The sequence below is a fragment of the Synchiropus splendidus genome, chromosome 5 (genome assembly GCF_027744825.2).
Source record: "Synchiropus splendidus isolate RoL2022-P1 chromosome 5, RoL_Sspl_1.0, whole genome shotgun sequence".
In the NCBI taxonomy this organism is placed as follows: Eukaryota; Metazoa; Chordata; class Actinopteri; order Syngnathiformes; family Callionymidae; genus Synchiropus; species Synchiropus splendidus.
Window position 1 is genome coordinate 12,141,731 of NC_071338.1, and position 18,278 is coordinate 12,160,008.

At 41.1% G+C, this 18,278-nt stretch overlaps 1 protein-coding gene across 1 annotated transcript; it reads left to right on the plus strand.

Moving 5' to 3' along the window:
* Window positions 1–1,336: 1,336 nt before the first annotated feature.
* On the plus strand, window positions 1,337–17,594 carry si:ch211-183d21.1 (uncharacterized). Its single transcript, XM_053865282.1, has 12 exons — window positions 1,337–1,550; window positions 3,145–4,002; window positions 4,072–4,252; window positions 5,087–5,226; window positions 5,695–6,260; window positions 7,856–8,129; window positions 8,203–8,398; window positions 9,910–10,082; window positions 10,155–10,250; window positions 11,798–11,962; window positions 13,930–14,020; window positions 15,461–17,594. Exons 2-12 carry the CDS (start codon window positions 3,186–3,188, stop codon window positions 15,522–15,524), a joined length of 2,763 nt encoding a protein of 920 aa, XP_053721257.1. The 5' UTR covers window positions 1,337–1,550; window positions 3,145–3,185; the 3' UTR covers window positions 15,525–17,594.
* The last annotated feature ends 684 nt before the right edge of the window (window positions 17,595–18,278 follow it).

Here is an 18,278-nt window from a genome sequence, read left to right on the forward strand (position 1 = left end):
AAGCGGCTTCCAGCAAAAGTCATTTGTGTAAGTAAATAAACAGCCTTCGGCAATAAACACAACTATTGTCTTGGTTGCATAATCTGAAAGATAACTGCCCATTAAATTAAATTAGACCGTCTGTGTTCTTCCCACAATTGGGACACTCAGCATAATGACATGATAATAGCGCAGATCGATGTACAAAGAGTTCATTATACACCAGGTGGACGGTTGGATGCTGTCAAAATACACATATGAAATATTCATAGTTAAATACTGTCTGGTGTACAATGATTCAGCTGCTCTCTGTCAGGCTGGTTTAGGGAAGTTTTCTAAATGTGTGAAAAACTTTTTCACAGTTTGTGTCAACATGCACCAGATGAATATTAGTGTTCAAGTTCGCGGGACGTCTTCAATTTTCTAAATTTGATAGTTTTGCAGTAGAAGTCGGATTTTTAATAGGACTTAACGTTGTTTTCCTTTCATTTTAATAAAATTCGTTAGATGGCTTCAAAGATAAAAACTCATTCAGAGAGAATGAAAGTCAGGTGAGGTGCGGTCGATGGCTCATCTTTGTATTGAATGTGAGCATCATATGTTAACCCACTTCCACTCACCAGGCTGATAAAAATGGCTGCTCGGGGAGCACCCAGTTGCCCTGTCAGAAGAGAGAGGACACATATCAGTTGGGAGTTTGAACAAAATTCCCAAAGGGTAAACCAGAAATTCCTCTATGCCGGCCACATTCTTTTTACATGTTGGACCCCTAAATTGTGCTGCACCGGTGTGCAGCATGACAAACTATCTAGGGAGCTGTTTGTATCAAGAAAGATAGGTCAGAAAAGAAAAACAAGAGCATCTTTTTGAATTTTGAATCCAGCCATATAGATGTACTATAAATACCCTCTCTGTCATATATCTGAACTGTTATTGTTGCACTTAAAATTGTTTTGAATTATCAGTTTTAAGAGAGCTTCTTCTGGGCAGAACGATTATATAAATGGAAGAATCCAATATTATTTAAATGAAATGTAATTGATTTAAAATCCTTAAAATAACTGCCATATCGTGCTGCTTTTGTAAGGTATTTCTGTCCAATATGATGATACGCTGAGTTCATATAGTTTTGCTCTTCAACATCAACAAAGAATTGGAATTCAAATTGACTATATCTGAATGGAAACACTGTGACAAATGTTGCACAAAGGTTGACATTTTCAGTTTGTCACTGTATAGAAAGTGGCATGATGAAAAAATGGGGGTTTATTGGTGGCGGGATTGGTATTTAGGCAGGGTAATATCCACAGTCGAGTCTTTCTCCCCGCTCTGGCTCAGCTGTGGAAGTGTGAATGGTGGAGGGAGAGAAGAAGAAAGGCTGGCAGACACCATCACCCCCCTCACAGACTGACCGACCGCCCACACTTTAGGGGGGAGAAAGTGTTGCTTTGTGAATGAAGGGAGCGGCGAAGCTCGCAGCACAAACTTTCACTTTCTTATTCATCATTCCGGACCTACCTGCCTTTCAAACTCGGCGTCTTTCGACGGTGCAGCGCGCCGCAACGGAAGCAGTAAGTGGAGCTTCTCACCCGAACCGAACCGGACTGTCAGGCTCGTTTCTTTAGTCGGAGAGATGCGGGCATGGCTGCCGAACCGTGACCGGAATAAAAGTGTTGCGCGATGAGGGATGTCATCATTTGAAATCCAAGAAGCATTTTGGGTTCAGGTTTTTCCTCCGGGGCGGAAAGTGACGCGTGAACTAACGTTTTAGCATCTGCAACAGTTTGTTGTTTTCGAGCTTTATTTGAGCAAAACACGCTCGGAAGTTAGCCAAAGTGACATTAACGTGTTATTTAGTGGGTTGCCACCCAATTTAGACCCTGAAACGCCACGGTGATTCATGCCAACTTTCCATCAGTTCGCTAGCGTGTTTCGCAACATTACATGAGTCATGCACAAGACGTGCACCCTGAAGGCAACACACAAGTGTCTGTCCTTCCGTTCATCACCTCTTTGTATGAGGATGCTCAAAATTATTATTAATAATAATAATAATAATAATATTAGGGTTCGAGCATATATATATATATATATATATATATATATATATATATATATATATATATATATATATATATATATATATATATATATATATATATATATATATATATATATATATATATATATATATATATATATATATACCACAATGTATATTGTGGTACAATAAGGTTTTTGACAAATGACACAAATTGTTCTCAAAGTAAGTGAGTGGCCACCAAATAAAACTCCTGAATTGGTCATCGTTTTTGTAATGATTAAATGATGTAATGATTTGTAATGATGACCAATCCTATCTACAGTACAGCCCCAACTCCACTATGTCTGATTCATCGTGGAACCTTGTGCATATCCAGCTGTATATGGTCGTTTTCGTGGGTCTCTCCCATTTCATCAGAGCACAAACCTTTAAAAAAGCCTTTGTGTTTTCAGCCATGTCTTGCGTTTCAATTTACGTCTAGTTTACTGGTGGTTGGAACTCTGCATTCCCTAAGATGGCTGTATCTGACATTATACTCTCATGCTCACTTTCTAAAAATCTTTAATGTCATTGACAAATTATTTGTCTCTTTTTTCCTTCCACATTCATTTTATCCCTATGATTTGAAAGTTCCATGATCACGAATCATCTGCTGTTTGCCCCATTTTGCCTCACCAAAGTAATGAACATTTAAATAAATATTGATATCCGCAAAGTTTCATAGTATGTAATATTTAGGTCAAGGCAGCATTGTATTCCTCTACATTTGTCAGTGTGTCGAGACAAGGACTCAGTGAATGGAAGGTTAATAACTTTGGGTGCATCAATTTATTTTTGTGACCTACTGATTCCTGCTGCTACACTTTCGATTTTCTGGAAAAAACAATGTTTTTTTGTCTTTTTAAAAACATTAAATAAATTTAAAATAACTGCAATTAACAACCTTAAATCTGCAACCATAAATAAAGTGTCCTAAGTTTTGAGACAAAAAAACAAAAAAACAGATCTTTCTTTCCATGTCCAGTCCTCAATGCCAGAGTTCTATAAAACATTTAAAATAGTTCCTCACTTCCCATTGTACTTTTTGAACCGATGAGTAATGTGTCATTTTTATTTTGCAGAAGTGGCCCTACTGTTGAGACATTTGGGGAAAAAGTGCATCATGCCGTTCTACGTTCTCTGTCTGTGTCTGTTCATGGTGGGTGTACGTGGGGAGCCCTGCCTCATCATCAGTGAGATCAACGCAGACAACCCAAAACTGGACACGACTGAGTTTGTAGAGCTCTACCACACCAGTGGACAGCGAGCATCACTGGATGGCTACACGCTTGTGTTCTATAATGGGAATGGAAATGTGGCCTATAAGGTGTTGGACCTCAAAGGGCACAGCACAGATGACAGAGGCTTCTTCCTGGTGGGTTCAGTGGACATGTTGCCCAAACCTGCCATCCTCTTGCCTCCAAACACAGTTCAAAACGGACCAGACGCCATTGTTCTGTATCACACATCTGCTGCCCGCTACAATGAAAAGATGAACGTCACAGCAGTCGGGCTGGTGGACGCTGTTGTGTACATGAATCGCCGCTTGGAGGGTGGAGAGGTGCTGGCCGAGGTCCTGACGCCGGGGGAGCAGGCTTTTGTCGAGGATGATACCACACTTGAAGGGGATGAGTCAATTGAGAGGTGTTTGCTTTCTGAGGACCGCTGGGGCTTTCAAGTGTCAGCGCCATCCCCTGGCAAGAGGAACAACTGCACTCCTCCCACCGCTTCAACATCCGTCCCTGTCATCACCGAGCTGAAGCTGGGTGGGGGTCAGGTGGACGGGTTCGTTGAGTTCACTGAAGCCCCTGGGGCAGGTCCAATGGTGCTCGTCGTGTTGGACGGGAAAACGGATAGGGTCAGTGTTAGTTTGGACATCATTGTGGACATAGCGTGGAGCGGACTAATTCCAGTTACTGTCGAAAGGCATTACATGAAAGGTGATAGTCTGGTATCATATCTGTCTTTGTTGCATCGTCTTTTCCCTCATTTTCATTTCCTCTGATCAGGAGACGAGTCGGGTGCTGTTGCCATCTACAGCGGCACGGCGGCAGAGTTCCCCGTGGGCAGTCCTCTGAGCCAGGTCCAGCCCCTGGACGCCTTTGTGTTTGCTGGACCTGGGAAAAGGCCGAGCGCCAACCTCACAGAGACGCTCATCCCCGGGAGACAACCGTATCAGCTCAGCAACAGGCAAGAACCTGGGTGCATCTTAGTACTGAGCTTTCTGTCCTTGAATTTATTTGCATGTTGTGTGACAGGATTCTTTCATTCATTCATTGAAGTCACTATGGCTTCCATGGCTCAGTATTTTATTTTATTTGCTTAGTGCCCTATATGCATTTTAACTGTATAATTCAATATCTTTTTTTGCCATCTATCTTTGGGAACAGTGGGATAGGACAGCAGGTGACAGTGGTGTCTCATGGAAGACTCACTACAGTAGCACCAGAATGAAGGGATGATAATAATAGCGTGTTTATTTTCACTGATACTATCAGAGGAACAGTAATATTTTGATTTGACTTTGATTTGATTTTGGTGCATGGTATTTGTCTCATAGACATTCTGGCTAGAAGGTGGAATCATCTTTGCTGAACATGAATCAGTTATGAACTTGAGCGGAGGAATTTTTTATCCTGAAGTGAGGTACTATTGGACTAGTTAGCTGCTGTAGAGCCTGGTTTGAGCTGCTTTGGAATTTGTGAGGTGATTCCATGGGTTGTCATATATATGGAGAAATCCCATTGACATAAATATATTAATGCAACATTTTGTGAATACTGATGTTTCTTGTGTTTTAATTTTTTTTTTAGCATTGTCAATGAACATAAAAAAAATCCCCACATGAAATTGCATTACCTTAAAATCATCAGATTGGTTGGCAACCCAGACACATACTTTTATTGACGTACCCTCCTTACCTATTCACTACAACTTCCACTCCTTTATGGCTAGTGGAAGAGTACAGTATGAATGAATGAAACCCAGAGTTAAGAAAATATTGAATTTAAACCTGTGTTTCAGTCTGCGAGAGGGAGGCTACTACCTGAGTCGCTGCGGCGTGGCCACATGGACCAGAGACCCGGGTGTGTTCTGGGAGGCTCCACAAACTCCTGGTCAGCCAAACCAGTGTCCTTGGCCGAAAATCTGCCCCCATGGCATTTGTAAGTGTTTTTTGAAATGCAAGAACAAATGATCTGTGCGTTTCTAAAACAGAAAGGTTCATCGTGAGAAGGTGTATACCATTTTATAATTTATGGAAGTTATGGAAAGTGAGTTAAAATCACTTTACAAATAGATGTGATGACAAATGCAATGAATTGTGAGACATGAAAATACCAATAGAAGACAGGGCAATGTAAGTGCAACTTTGGTCTGTACAATGTCTGTGAGGTTTGCATTTACAGCAATAGCCTGTTAAAAGTCTTTGGCAAATTCTCTGACTTAATACTACATTATATGAAAATGAGTGTATATTATTTAAAAAAACAAATGCATTTGTAAAAAGTAACTTGAAGCATTAGTGAGCAGGCTAACTAGTGACCCAAGTAATGGTCAGATAATAAATGCTCCCTTTGATGAAGAAATGTGATCACATGTCGATAAAAACGTGAATGTTTCCCATGTCTCAGTTATTCCAGGGGGGACAGATGCGCCCCCACACCTCCCCCCTTGGGGAACCAGCGACTTCCTCATCAACGAGCTGAACACCGACTCTCCCGGGGCAGCAGAGGACGCAGAGTATATTGAGCTCTGGCACCCGTCCGGCCGGCGCGTCTCCCTGCAGGGCATCTGGATTCTTCTGTTCAGCGCCCACAACAACAAACCCTACAGAGAGATCAGTCTCAGCGGGCACTTCACCACCTCCAGAGGCTACTTCCTGCTGGGGAGTGACCGTTTGGTACCAGCACCATCTCTTCGCCTTCCTCCAAACACCATCCAGAACGGGCCTGATGCTGTGGCTCTCTATAGGAGTCCTTTTGGACCACCCTCAGTTACACAGAGAGGCATTCCCACCAAAGGACTCCTGGATGCAGTGGTCTACAGGCAGAGAGGCTCTGATAAGGAGACTCTGGAGCTGAGTAGAGCGTTGACTCCAGGTCAACTCCCCCTGCTAGAGGATTCTGGCGTCCTCCCTGGCGATGAGGCTCTTAGCCGCTGCAGAGGCTTATACCCACATGACCTGTCTGCTTTTTCTGTGAGTACCTGGACCAAAGGGGTTTATTGGGGGAAGGACAATTGTAGTTTACTGAGCAAATGGACTGATCTGTTGTTGCTAGTAATGGGTTCATTTCTACACACACACACATTACGAGGTGCATTTAATGACTATAGCACAGACCTCCCATTTGCCTCTATACTAATTTATTTTATCCATAGTTATTGTATTTTATTAATGTATTTCATGATAAATTGTCTGTGTCTAATGAGCGCAAATGGACAGCAGATGGCGGTAGCGCTACAGCGTTCCACACAAGCGTGCCCGTGCAGCGTGGTAGAGACATGAAGAAGAGGGCTCTCTGTACAATATGTAGAGAAGGATAAATCCTCCACTTTAACTTTAGTGAATCCGCGTTTTATCACCACAGTCTCATAAACTTAAGTTATTAGCGTCACTTTATGGTTATGAAATGTAAATGCCCTTTTTGCTGCTTGTTTGTTACATGACCTCATGTGCCCTACGGCCCATCGAAGTCAGGGAAACCGAACATTAATAACTCCAAACAAACCGACAAAATCAAATTGCTTATTAGTTAGCCCATGTTTAACCAGTTCTGAAAGTTTAAGTAAAATCAGTTCTGCTCTATTCTACAATTATTCTGTTGTAACCTAGCAAATGAACGATCAGAGCTCTAACACACAACCTCAGTGTTTGGCAGAGGCAAAGTTACTTTGCTGTCAAACCATGACATAATTCAGAGATGCTGTATTATTACATGATGCTAGGAGATGCAGTGTTTTCCAGAACGTAAGGAAAATGATTTGCCTGTCCCTCACTAGCTGTCAGTCAAGTGTTGATTTAAGTGTTCAGTTGTTAGTTTCACATTTGGAAATGTACCGACGAGCCCCAGAGAGAAACATTGGACCTTCACTTGCGTACAAGTTATGGAATGTAGACAGATTGTGAGATCCTTTTTGGAACATGAAAGTGTAGAAAGAAACAAAAGTCTATCCACATGATCTTTGCTCACTGAGTCACAATCGTGGCCACCATGACACATGCCTTTGCTCCACAAGAGGTCTTCTAGTTCTCTTACTGTAGGTTTTGTTTTTCAGCAGTCTGACAACATGTGTAAACAAATAGACATGCCAAAATAAACAAGCGATTTACCATTTGAGAGTCAGATAGCAATCGAGTCATAGTTTACTGACTGTAACACAAGACCACACACATCTCAACACTGAAAAATGTCTGGTGACAGGGTCCTGAATAGGGATGCTAGTAAACTTCTTAGACATTAAATAACAGCCCTGAATTATTTACTCACTGGATTCTAGTGAACATGAGGAAATCTAGTTCATTGAACAATGATAGAGAAGTAAAATTTGAGAGTGATGTTGTTTTTGCATTGATTAGAAATTCCAGAATAGACAAGTTGTTTTACTTGTTTGGTTTTTACTTTGTTGACTTAATATTCAACCAGAATTTGTAAAACTATGATTTACAATCAAAAAAGCAATTTTTATAGTCAAGCTGTTTTAATTTAAACATGATTAAAGCTGACTGGTTTTTGTGAAGGCGGTGTGTTGCAGGTGAGCGCTTGATACTTATGGGATGAACGTTTCACACAGGTGGCTCCACCCACACCTTTACGAGAGAACAGCTGTCCTCGTCCTCCACCAGCTCCAGAAGGTGTGGTCATCAGTGAAGTGTCCAGCAGGCACTGGACCAATCACAGTCAACAGAGGGCCTTTGTGGAGCTCCACGGTTCCCCACTGACTGATCTGCGTGGCCTGGTGCTCACGCTGTTCGATCAAGAACGAAGTGGAACCACACTGTCCATTCCTCTGACCGGGTTCATTGGCAGGGATGGATTTTACGTGGTGGGAAATGTGACAGAAGCTGGTAAGAGAGGAAGAGAGAACGGGTAAGCAGTGTCTTTTGAATTTTCCATCATGCTTCTCTCTGTGCTGCACAGATCAGACATTCCCAGATGGCTCCACGGTTCCTGTGCGCGGTGCTGCAGTCCTGTGCTATGACTTGTACAGTGTCTGCAGAGCTGGAAATGCTTTGACCAACTCCAGTCTCAGAGATGTTTTGGTGTTCAGTGAAAACCAGCGGTTGCTCTCCTCCTTGTCCACCACTAGAGGGAGACAAGTGATTCCTGCTCTTCGGTACAGTACAACTACCAACTCTTTTTTTTCTGTTCTGTAAGGGTTCACACTGATTGGTGTTATATATATATATATATATATATATATATATATATATATATATATATATATATATATATATATATATATATATATATATATATATATATAAATTGTAGGAATCTACACCTTTAATGTATCTTCCGCGTGTTCGTTTACTCGTGAGAATGACTACCGAAAACCCACAACTTAAAATCCAAAAGAATTTATTCCCTGACAGAGGAGTCTAATTACCCTAACAGAGCCCTGGGTCCACAACTACGCCTGACTTAGCCTTAGCTCCAGTGGTGTAGAGTGACAAAGACTATCTCTGGCCCTGACCCTTTTATGACACATTTCAGTTCCTCTTGGGGTGTAGTCTCCACTGATTGGTCCTGGGCTCTTGGGGTCCCCGTTGCCATGGCACCACATTCCTGATCTGGTTTCGACACCCCTTGACGTTGATGAATCCTCTTGTTGTTGCCCATTTCCTGGCCTTTTTTGGGTGGAAAGCTGTAAACAGATAATCCAGTCCCCTCCGCTGATTGGCTTGCTTCTGCTGGTGGACTGGCTGGTCCCATCTCTGCCTGGCTCTGCCTGGGTCCATAATTCATTCTCCTGACCCATCGCTGTGCCAGAGGTTCCTTATCTTCCACATTCCTTCACTTGGGGGAAGGTAGATGTTTGTCCCCACAAACTCAGACTCAGCTCAAGCTGTTTGGACCGGTTCTGGGTTAGATGTCTCCTGGGTTCCTCCTTTGTCCTGGTACCAAATGGTTCCTGCCTTTCATAACTCACTCTTCCATACACGCATCTCTCCCCACTATCCTTATCATACACACCTCTCATACTGGATCAAACTGAGGTTACCTTACCCATTATCACTGCGTCTGTTGGATTCAGTCTTTCATTAGACAAAGCATTTATTCAATAGGAGATACTTGATAAATATGATCATAAGTAAAATATCATGATTCCCACAATATATATATATATATATATATATATATATATATATATATATAGAGAGAGAGAGAGAGAGAGAGAGAGAGAGAGAGAGAGAGGTGGTCAGAGAGAGGGTGGAGTCATTGAAACAATCATTCAAAGTGACCTCAGATGTTGAGAACTACAAAATATTGAGTGTCTTGTGTTGCCAGTCACAAGCATGTGAGAAAACTGTACCTATTGCGCACCAGCTCCACTGCCTGATGAACGTGAATGTCTTAATTGTAAACTCACTGTATGGAGAACAGTGCAATCATTTTAAAACTCACACAGGGTCATACACTCTGCTAGTGCTAGTGCTTTGGCCCCTGAAAATGAGTGAGAGTGACATTATTTGTGAAAGGTGACGTCCGCAGGATTGCTATACTGGGTTATTAAATCAAGTAAATAATGAAGATTGAGAACATCCTTCAACAGTCATCCAATATTCGACTGTCGTAGTTTTTGTGCGTGGTTTGTGTGTGTTGACATGGTTATATTTGGTGCAGGTCTGTAGCTGGTGGCCCAGTCTCACTCAGCCGCTGCGCATGCTGTGAAGTCCGAAGCCCCTCCTCCTGGACCAGCTCCTCGCCGACTCCCCGAAGTAACAATATTTGTCCGAGCACCAACTTCTCGAGTCAGATTGAGCTCTGCCTACCACCACCCAGCGATAGGTGGGAAGGTATGCTGAGATAAATATTGTTTCAGTCATTCAGAAGAGGAAGAGGCTGAGTGTCTTGCTCTGTTTTTGCAGATTGCAGTTCTCTTGCTAAGGGGAGGAAAGTCGAGGAGGCGGTGGACTATCTGGAGCAGAGGTGTCGCTGTGGGATTTCCACCTTATATCTACAAGGTGAAACACTTTTATATCTCTTTAGGAGCTCACCAGGATGGGCAGGAGTGGATGGATGTCGTGCAAAATAATGTAGACAAGCATGAAAAAAATATTGAAATCAATTGACAAACGAACAAGGGATGGCAGTGCCACAAAATACACAAACATGACAGGGTAATCGAGAAAAAACAAATAGCATCTAGCTAGGCGACACTGGGAAGCAGCATGTGTGCTTGCACAGTAGATACAGCAGCAGCCTTCTCATGCCACTGGGGTATGCGGTTGATGGCGTTTTCATTATTCGCTGACTCGTCAAATGAGTGGTGAAATTAACTGTGTGAGTGTGAATGGATGTACTAGCTCAGGACTCCGTTTGGACAGGGATTGACTCGTCACATGTGCAGCAACAATATAGTTGATAGCTCAGTGGGGTTTTAACAAATGGTAGATGAATTGGTGGTCCCTGAGTCGACTAATCCTGCCACCGCTGCGAGAGAGAAGATCATAAGTGAGGTTTAGTTGCTAAAGGTGTACTCACAGTAGTAGGTGTAAAATTACCTGTTGAAGGTTGGAATCTTAGATTAGATTAGATTGCCTTTTGGCAATTCTTTGTTACGACTTCCTTTTCATCTACATCATATGCTTTTGACATTTTGCCACCAGGGGTCGCCACAGCTAGTCCTGTCTCACTCACACCTCAGCTCACTGTGTGTTGAATATTGAATTTCTCCACTTTTACCCACTGTGGGATTAGTAAAAGCCATTTAATCTATATCATCAGTAAGCATCATATCATTTTTCCATTCTTTGGTACTGACCAGTGAAAGTTGACTGAGCATCTTCAGTTAACCGGTGCTTAGTCCTGTTCGGGGCATGCACACCATTCACTCACACATACACACACACACACACACACGCGCACACACACACAGAGGCAATTTTTGACTGTCCAATTAACCTACTGAGCATGTCTTTGGGCTGTGGGAGGAAATCGGAGTACCTGTGGAAAACCTACACAGGCATAGACAGATCATGTAAACTCCACCCAGAAACGTCCAGAGCTGGATTCTAAACCTGAACCTCCTTGCTGAGTGAAAAACCCACTTAGCCGCCAAGTTGACTGACACCTCAAAAACGATTATATTGTGTCGCCCAAATGCAACCTTTCAAAAGTGTAGTGGAAAAAATAACACTTTTGATTCCAAATATGACTTGATTTGGGATTTCCAGTGACATGCTAGGTTAGGTTAGGAGCTGTCTTTCTTTCATGCTGACCCGTTGGCAAACCCAGAAAAATCCCATTTTAAAGGTAGTGCTGTTTTAATGGATATAAACATCCAAAAAGAAAGCAAGAGTTGTGTGGCGAGAGAAGAGATGAAGCACTGTAGTGCCAGATAGAAGGACCAGCAGTGCACAAGATACTGTACAACTCTTTAGTGACTACAAACTAATACATGTAATTGATGGTTCACTTTTTCACATCATGAAAATAGTCTTTTCCAACAGAAATGACTACAACCAAAGCTGTTTGATTGTCTCTGAATAGCTTTTTATACAATTCACAGCTGCAAACGTTTCTTGTCTGTCGGGTTGGCTGAAAGTTCAAGGATCGATCCATGCTCTGTCAGCCCACCAGAGGACCCTCATCTCACGGACATCGCTAGAGAACACTTCAGCTGCTCAGAGAGAAGCATGTTCTTCTCCAACTACCGACCGCTTCACAGGCCATGGTGAGTCGTATTTTTAGTGCAAGAACAACATTTCAGCCAACATGTTTGCAAAACCTACTGTTCCTCAACCAAGTGTTTCTGCTGTGAGGGACAAAAAACTTTAGCAGCAGACTTGTAAAAAGCTATTTATTACCTATTTATTATATAGTGAATGAGAATTTCCTGGAACAAACATGTAGTCTAAATAAAGAGATGAGAGAGAAGAAGACCAGTCTCAACAGACACAAACACTCAGTGTCTATTCGTACTCATCATCGAGTCTGATAGTCTGACCATTAAGACTCCTTTGACTCATATCCTACTTGCAAATATATTGCCTTGTACAATTTTATATTTAGCTGTGCAGTTATTTATTCTTGATGAACATTGCTGTTTGGTCATGTCTTTGATTTTGAGTTGTTTTTTGTTGTTTTCTTTTTTGTCTTAAAACACATTTTCTGTGCTTTGAGTTTACAGTTTATTTTGTGGTCATGTATTGTGTTTTATTCATTCTTTTAGGCCAGAAAGGCTATTCACTTGTGTGCGAAAGGATTTCTTTAAATCTGAATTTGTACTCGAATGGAACTCTTGCATTCTACAGTAGCTCCATAAAGTCACGTTGGCTGAACAATAGATCTGAGCTTTTTAACTTCATTTGTCTACTAGAATGGGACATAAAGCCATTTTAAGTTGAATATGAGCTATATTTTAATGCAGTTATATGTAGGTTCCAGATGATGGAGGAGTTTGGTCAGTTGTAAATGTCTTTGGGTCAAGTTGTCACATTGTTACAAGTATTATTGTGCCGTAATAGCCATGTGTGAAATAACACAATATATCATGTATACTGTGCAGTTATACTTAATATGACGCCAGCCTTCTAAAACCTATGCTGACTATGGTGAAGCTACACTTATATTTTATTTATTATTTTTTTGCAGTCTCACTATCAGGCATCATAGATCTTGAGTGTTGGACTAGATGGCTTTAAAAAACAAATATTATAGGTAAAATGATTCTTCTGAAATTATCTCACGTGCACAGGCAAGATTATTTGAATGTAACGAATAGCATGATTGACATAAATAATAATGAGTCACTGGACTCTAATGATAGTTGAATTGAGCTGTAGCCCTCAACTGCTTTAAAACATAAACACAACACCTTATGCTGAATAAGATTTTGTTCTCCAGTCATGGTACAAAAGTGAGAACGGTTCCATAATAGCTCGCTCATTTGAGAGTAGTTGCGTATATGAAGAGAAGGTGTGAGGATCTGTGGTTTCTTAGAATAGCTCTTACAAGCAAATGGACAGATGTGGACATGCTGCGCGGCCACCTCACTTCACCGTGAAGTTATGTTGCTGCTCATCCTCCTCGATTCTTACAATCTTTGCCGTGTCCGGTGGCACACTTCTCTGACCATCTGTCTTTGATTGTGAGCAGCTGAAAAACAGTTAGATGGCCTCATCCTGAACTCCTGAAACCCAGAAAAACAATTCGCAGTATATCCAGAAGTGTAAGGGATGATGCCTTAGAAAGAGGCTGTTAATTTAGAACGTTAACGCAGGCTGTAGGCACTGGTCCGTGACGCAAATCTGAACGGAAATGAATATTAAATCAGTGTTAAAGCCAGAAAAGAGTTTGAAAAAAAAGCCTATGGCACGGCCTCTCTGTTCCAATTCCAAAGCTTTAGTATTTCAGTATTTCAAAAAATAGGCGTATAGTCTGTGTCCTTCAACTGCCTAGGCCTTTTTGTTCATGGAAACACAATTATTGTACTTTATGTACTAATTAATGTTTTAATTTTTTAGAAAGTCCATTGTTGGTGTACGTTTACGGTAGATCTAGTGTTACAATTTTTCCGCTGTGGCATTCTTCTTGTTTGGATTTAAAGTTGATAAACACATTTTTCCTACTGACAGTCTCTGTTGGAAGAATCCTGACTTATCCTAACTGTAGTAACTGTGTTCTCTTCGTCTCCACTAGCCTCAACCCTGGGCTGGCAGATTGGTCTGGTCGTAGCTCTTCTGCTCGTGGGATTAGTTGCTGCCCTGTTTGCCTATTTCTACAGGAGGAGGTAAGGCGTCACATTCATCTCAGTTTCATTTCGCTTGTGTGTGATAAAACATTTGGAGGTATTAATATTGATTAATATAAAAAAACAATATCAAAATATATAATGATAAAAAGAACTGTATTGAGCACTTGCTTAGAGGGTGTTCGTTGCACTGGAGAAGAGCTACCGAAGCTGCAGAGTTTGCTCCCTTTGAACATTCCCTTCTCATATTGTTGTGGGGAATGTCTGATCACATCGGTCGACCTACGTAGTAGCATAAAATAATACAGTACTCATCTTTTTTGTTCATCCAGTGATGAACGTCGGTGTCTCAGTGGTCCCTGTTGGTCACTTCATCACTCCGTCTGGAGTCTGTATGGCTAGTTTTAGCGAACAAGTTGCTCGCTCACTTCTACCTGAAATATCTGGATTAAAAAAAAAATCTTACTGCTGAGTTCTGATTCAGTTAAATGCAAGATAGAGAATTCTTTCTCTCTTGATGCCAGTGAGGAGTTCCAGTAGTTGAGACAATACTGATGCATGAATAAGTCGGCCAGTGAGGACACCAATCTCTAAAGAAAAGACAGATACTTCTGTTTTGAATGGCTCAGCTGAAGGAAACTGTTGCCATCCAGCTGGTGACATCATCGAGATGCGATAGATCTGCAGCAAGTCCTAAAGAATCCTTCACCGGTAGGCGACTCTTAGCGGCTGAACGAGTTGTCCAGAAGGTAGCACCTGAATGGAGAATATGACGGGACCTTTTGGAACACCTCTGGTAGATGAGCTAGTTTGTAAGGTTTGCCTGTCTGTGCACTGTTGTTACCTTTGTGGACACGTTCCCTCTTTCCTGAGGTGTTGTGTCAGTGTGCGCTTGCAATATACTAGCGCTGCTATTTCTTTTACATGAGATGCAGTTTTACATGAAAGGCGCAATATTTTTTACATTTAGTGAAGTCAGTTGTTGGATGATCCCTGGATAAATGTGATCCAGACTGTTGTTTGTGAAACAATGTTGAAAATAAATATGGTGAGTCTCCGTAGCTTAGGTTGAAGTAGTGTTATTAGTGGAACACATCTAGTGGGCCATCACAACAAAAGTAAAACCCAGTGTGAAACTCCACCGCGGCAATATTGCTCAACACATCTGTCACATTGTGTTTTGTCAACTGTTAATAATGTGTTTTATCGGCATCCCTCCAACCAACTAATGAACATTCAGGACATCTTGACAGTCTAGCATTGTCTTCCACTTCTGCGACTTTGAATACTTTCTGTCCAATTTTAAATCTAACTTTAATTGCTATCAATTGTTTTACACCAGAACTTGTCTTCCAAGTGATCGTTGCTGTAGTTTATTGTATTTCACTGACTATTAAATGTCATTTATACGAGTTCATTCATCTTAAATCTCGAAATAAAAAGTCTGACTGCTTGTGGGTGTGTTGTCCGTCCCTGCAGGCGTCCGCTGGACTATTTCACCATGGAGCTGAACGAGCATGCTGAAGGTCTCTCGGATCTATAATGACACGTTTCTCAGAGAGGACTTCTGAGCAAAGCAAAACAAAAAACTGGTCAGTGAAAAGACTCTTCCACTCACCACCACCTGAAAGCATTTAAGTGATCTTCAAAGACTGATGTTCATCGGAACTGCTTGTCTGTTACTGTTGCTTCCAGTGGGCAACATGGCAACGGCAACTTGATTTAAAAAAAGAATGAAAAACTAAAGAAAAAAAGGAATAACTGCTGAATGTGAACAGTGCTCTGTGCTACTCTTGAGGAAAAGACTGCTACTTGTGTGGGGGAAAAAAACCTTTGTGTTTCAGTTGTATTTTTCTAGAGGATGATGACGATGAAGATCACGCCACTGCATTCTTACTGTAATGTCCTGTTTCCCTCAGCAACATATATTTTAGATGCATTTCCTCTTTGCTCTTAATTAGAAGATTTTTTGATGTTGCTATGAGCACAGAAGGTACTTCTTGCTGCTCGGGTTCTCGGTCTGTGTAAAGCAGCTGTTGATGGTCACTGACAGTGTTTACCGTCCACCGTGTTGCCTCGTGTTCTGGGTCCATGTTGTGATCTTCTGTAAGCTTATGTAGAATTTGACGACAGCATAGCTCAGCTGTCCTTCATTTCAGTTTTAGCAAACCTAACGTTTCGATGACAACCCATTGATAAAGTATAGACACATGGAAGTCATGCTGTTGCTCCGTCTCTAATTGGTAACCGTTGACTGTAAGTCAATAGTTGCTGGAAAAAGTTCTAACATTTGTGAAATACTTATTCAAATGAGCTGTGTCTTTTCCATCTAACAGAAACACTGCAGCTCTGAAAGCTCAACAAAAAGACTGCTTTAAGGTTTTTCAACACTCAGCGACAATCAACGAAAGATTATATTGTAAAAACTACGTTCAAAAACTACATCATTTTCCCTCTCGTGCTCAAATCTGTTGGTCACTTCATCACTCCGTCTGGAGTCTGTATGGCTAGTTTTAGCGAACACGTTTTTGCTCAGAGCCTATTGACAGTTCAGTTGGAGGACAAGATGGATTTAAAACTCCCCTGATCTTTGAGTTAAGGACAGCTTGACATGAACATTTCTAATCGCTGTTGCTTTTGTTCACTGCCAAGAAACGGTCAATCAATCTCTAAAGTAGTGACCATCACCGAGTTCTTCATATGGACTGAAAACCACCAGCAATTCTGAAGTGGGCACCATCAACTCTTCTTCACTCAGATGCGGCTCTTTATTTTAGCTCTAACAATCTGCTGATCTTTCTAATAGACACTTTAGTTCAGTGAATAAATGCATATTCATGATGATAAATGAGTCGTCTTTTACTTCAACCATACTTAAAATGTATACATGCATAATTTTTGTGCGAAGAATAAAGGCAATCTTTCCGTCTATTCCCAAGCTTCTCCATTAGGGGTCTGTGCTTCAGCTCACCTGTCAAACTGATGAAACCCATTGAACTTCACAAGTTCAAAAGTCTTGAGTGACATTTTTATGACGAGTTTTCCGTGAGAGGTGTTTGTTAAAGTCTTCCAGAACATTTCCGAGAGCGAAAGTTTTGATTTCTGTCAGAGGCCCAAACAAACCTTCTGATCTGCAGGCTGTCACACATTAACAAAGAGAAGATTTATTTGTGTTTCTGCTGACTGCATCTTTGTTCAAAAATGCCACAGATTAATCCGATTACTTTCAATTGGAGTTTCACTCTCTATAGCTAGTAACTTGCATAAAATGTTCAAAGTATATTGTTGTGTATTAGTCAGTAGTTGTTTTTAACTCGGGACCAACATGATTTCACAAAAGTGCTATTGACTGATATGTAAGGTGTGAGAGTATTTTTGCTGTGTGACAGAAGTTCAGGGTGCGTGAGCCTGTGGGGAGTCCTCATGAAGGCGAGAGAAGAATAACTCCTGAAGATGCTTTTTATCGTGACAGTGGAGTGTCAGAAGGCAACACAAGAAAATGAAAGATAGATTGATGTGTCAGATGTGTATTTGAATAAATTCTCTGTCAAATATGTAATATTCATGTCTGCAATTCCAGTGTTATTCAAAATGCCTTGTATAAATAAAGATGTTTTCGACAATTGCAGCATTTTAACCAGTTCATTATTTCATGAGTAAAAAAAACAAAACTTCGATCGTCGATCTTTGCAACCTCTAATTCAGAAGTGAGCACAGATGTGGCCCAGGAAGCAATTTAAAGGGTGAGAAGGTTCACTGCTGCAGGGTCTTTTCAAACATCAACACCTGTTTATTTCTAAGTGAATTAAGCTATCTTCAAATTCTCTGTAGCTGGATCACAATTTAAATGTTTTATCATTTTTGTGACTGTCAATCCTGTGTTATGAACTATTATTTTTATTATTTTTATGAATGAAAGAGTATAATAATGAGCTCCAGCAATATGCCACACAATGCTGGAACAGAGCTCATACAGTAAGTGGCCTGATGGCTGAGTGAGTTCCAGTTAAGGAACTAACTGGAACCAGAGGAAACAGGGGGAAGGAGACTCACACACACACAAAAAAGCAGAACCTCACATCTAACTTTTTTTCATAGTCTCCTAGTTGGGTGCTCATTATGTGTTGTCTTCTCCAGAGCTTTTCAACCTTTTCTAAGCCACAGCAGACTTCTTTTGAAAACAACCACAAAGAGCACTCTTGCAACATAAAAGAAACTAAGTGAAATATCATGGAAGACATGACTTCAACTCGGAAATTTTAACTGGATTTAAGTGCAATGAAACACGAAATAGCTT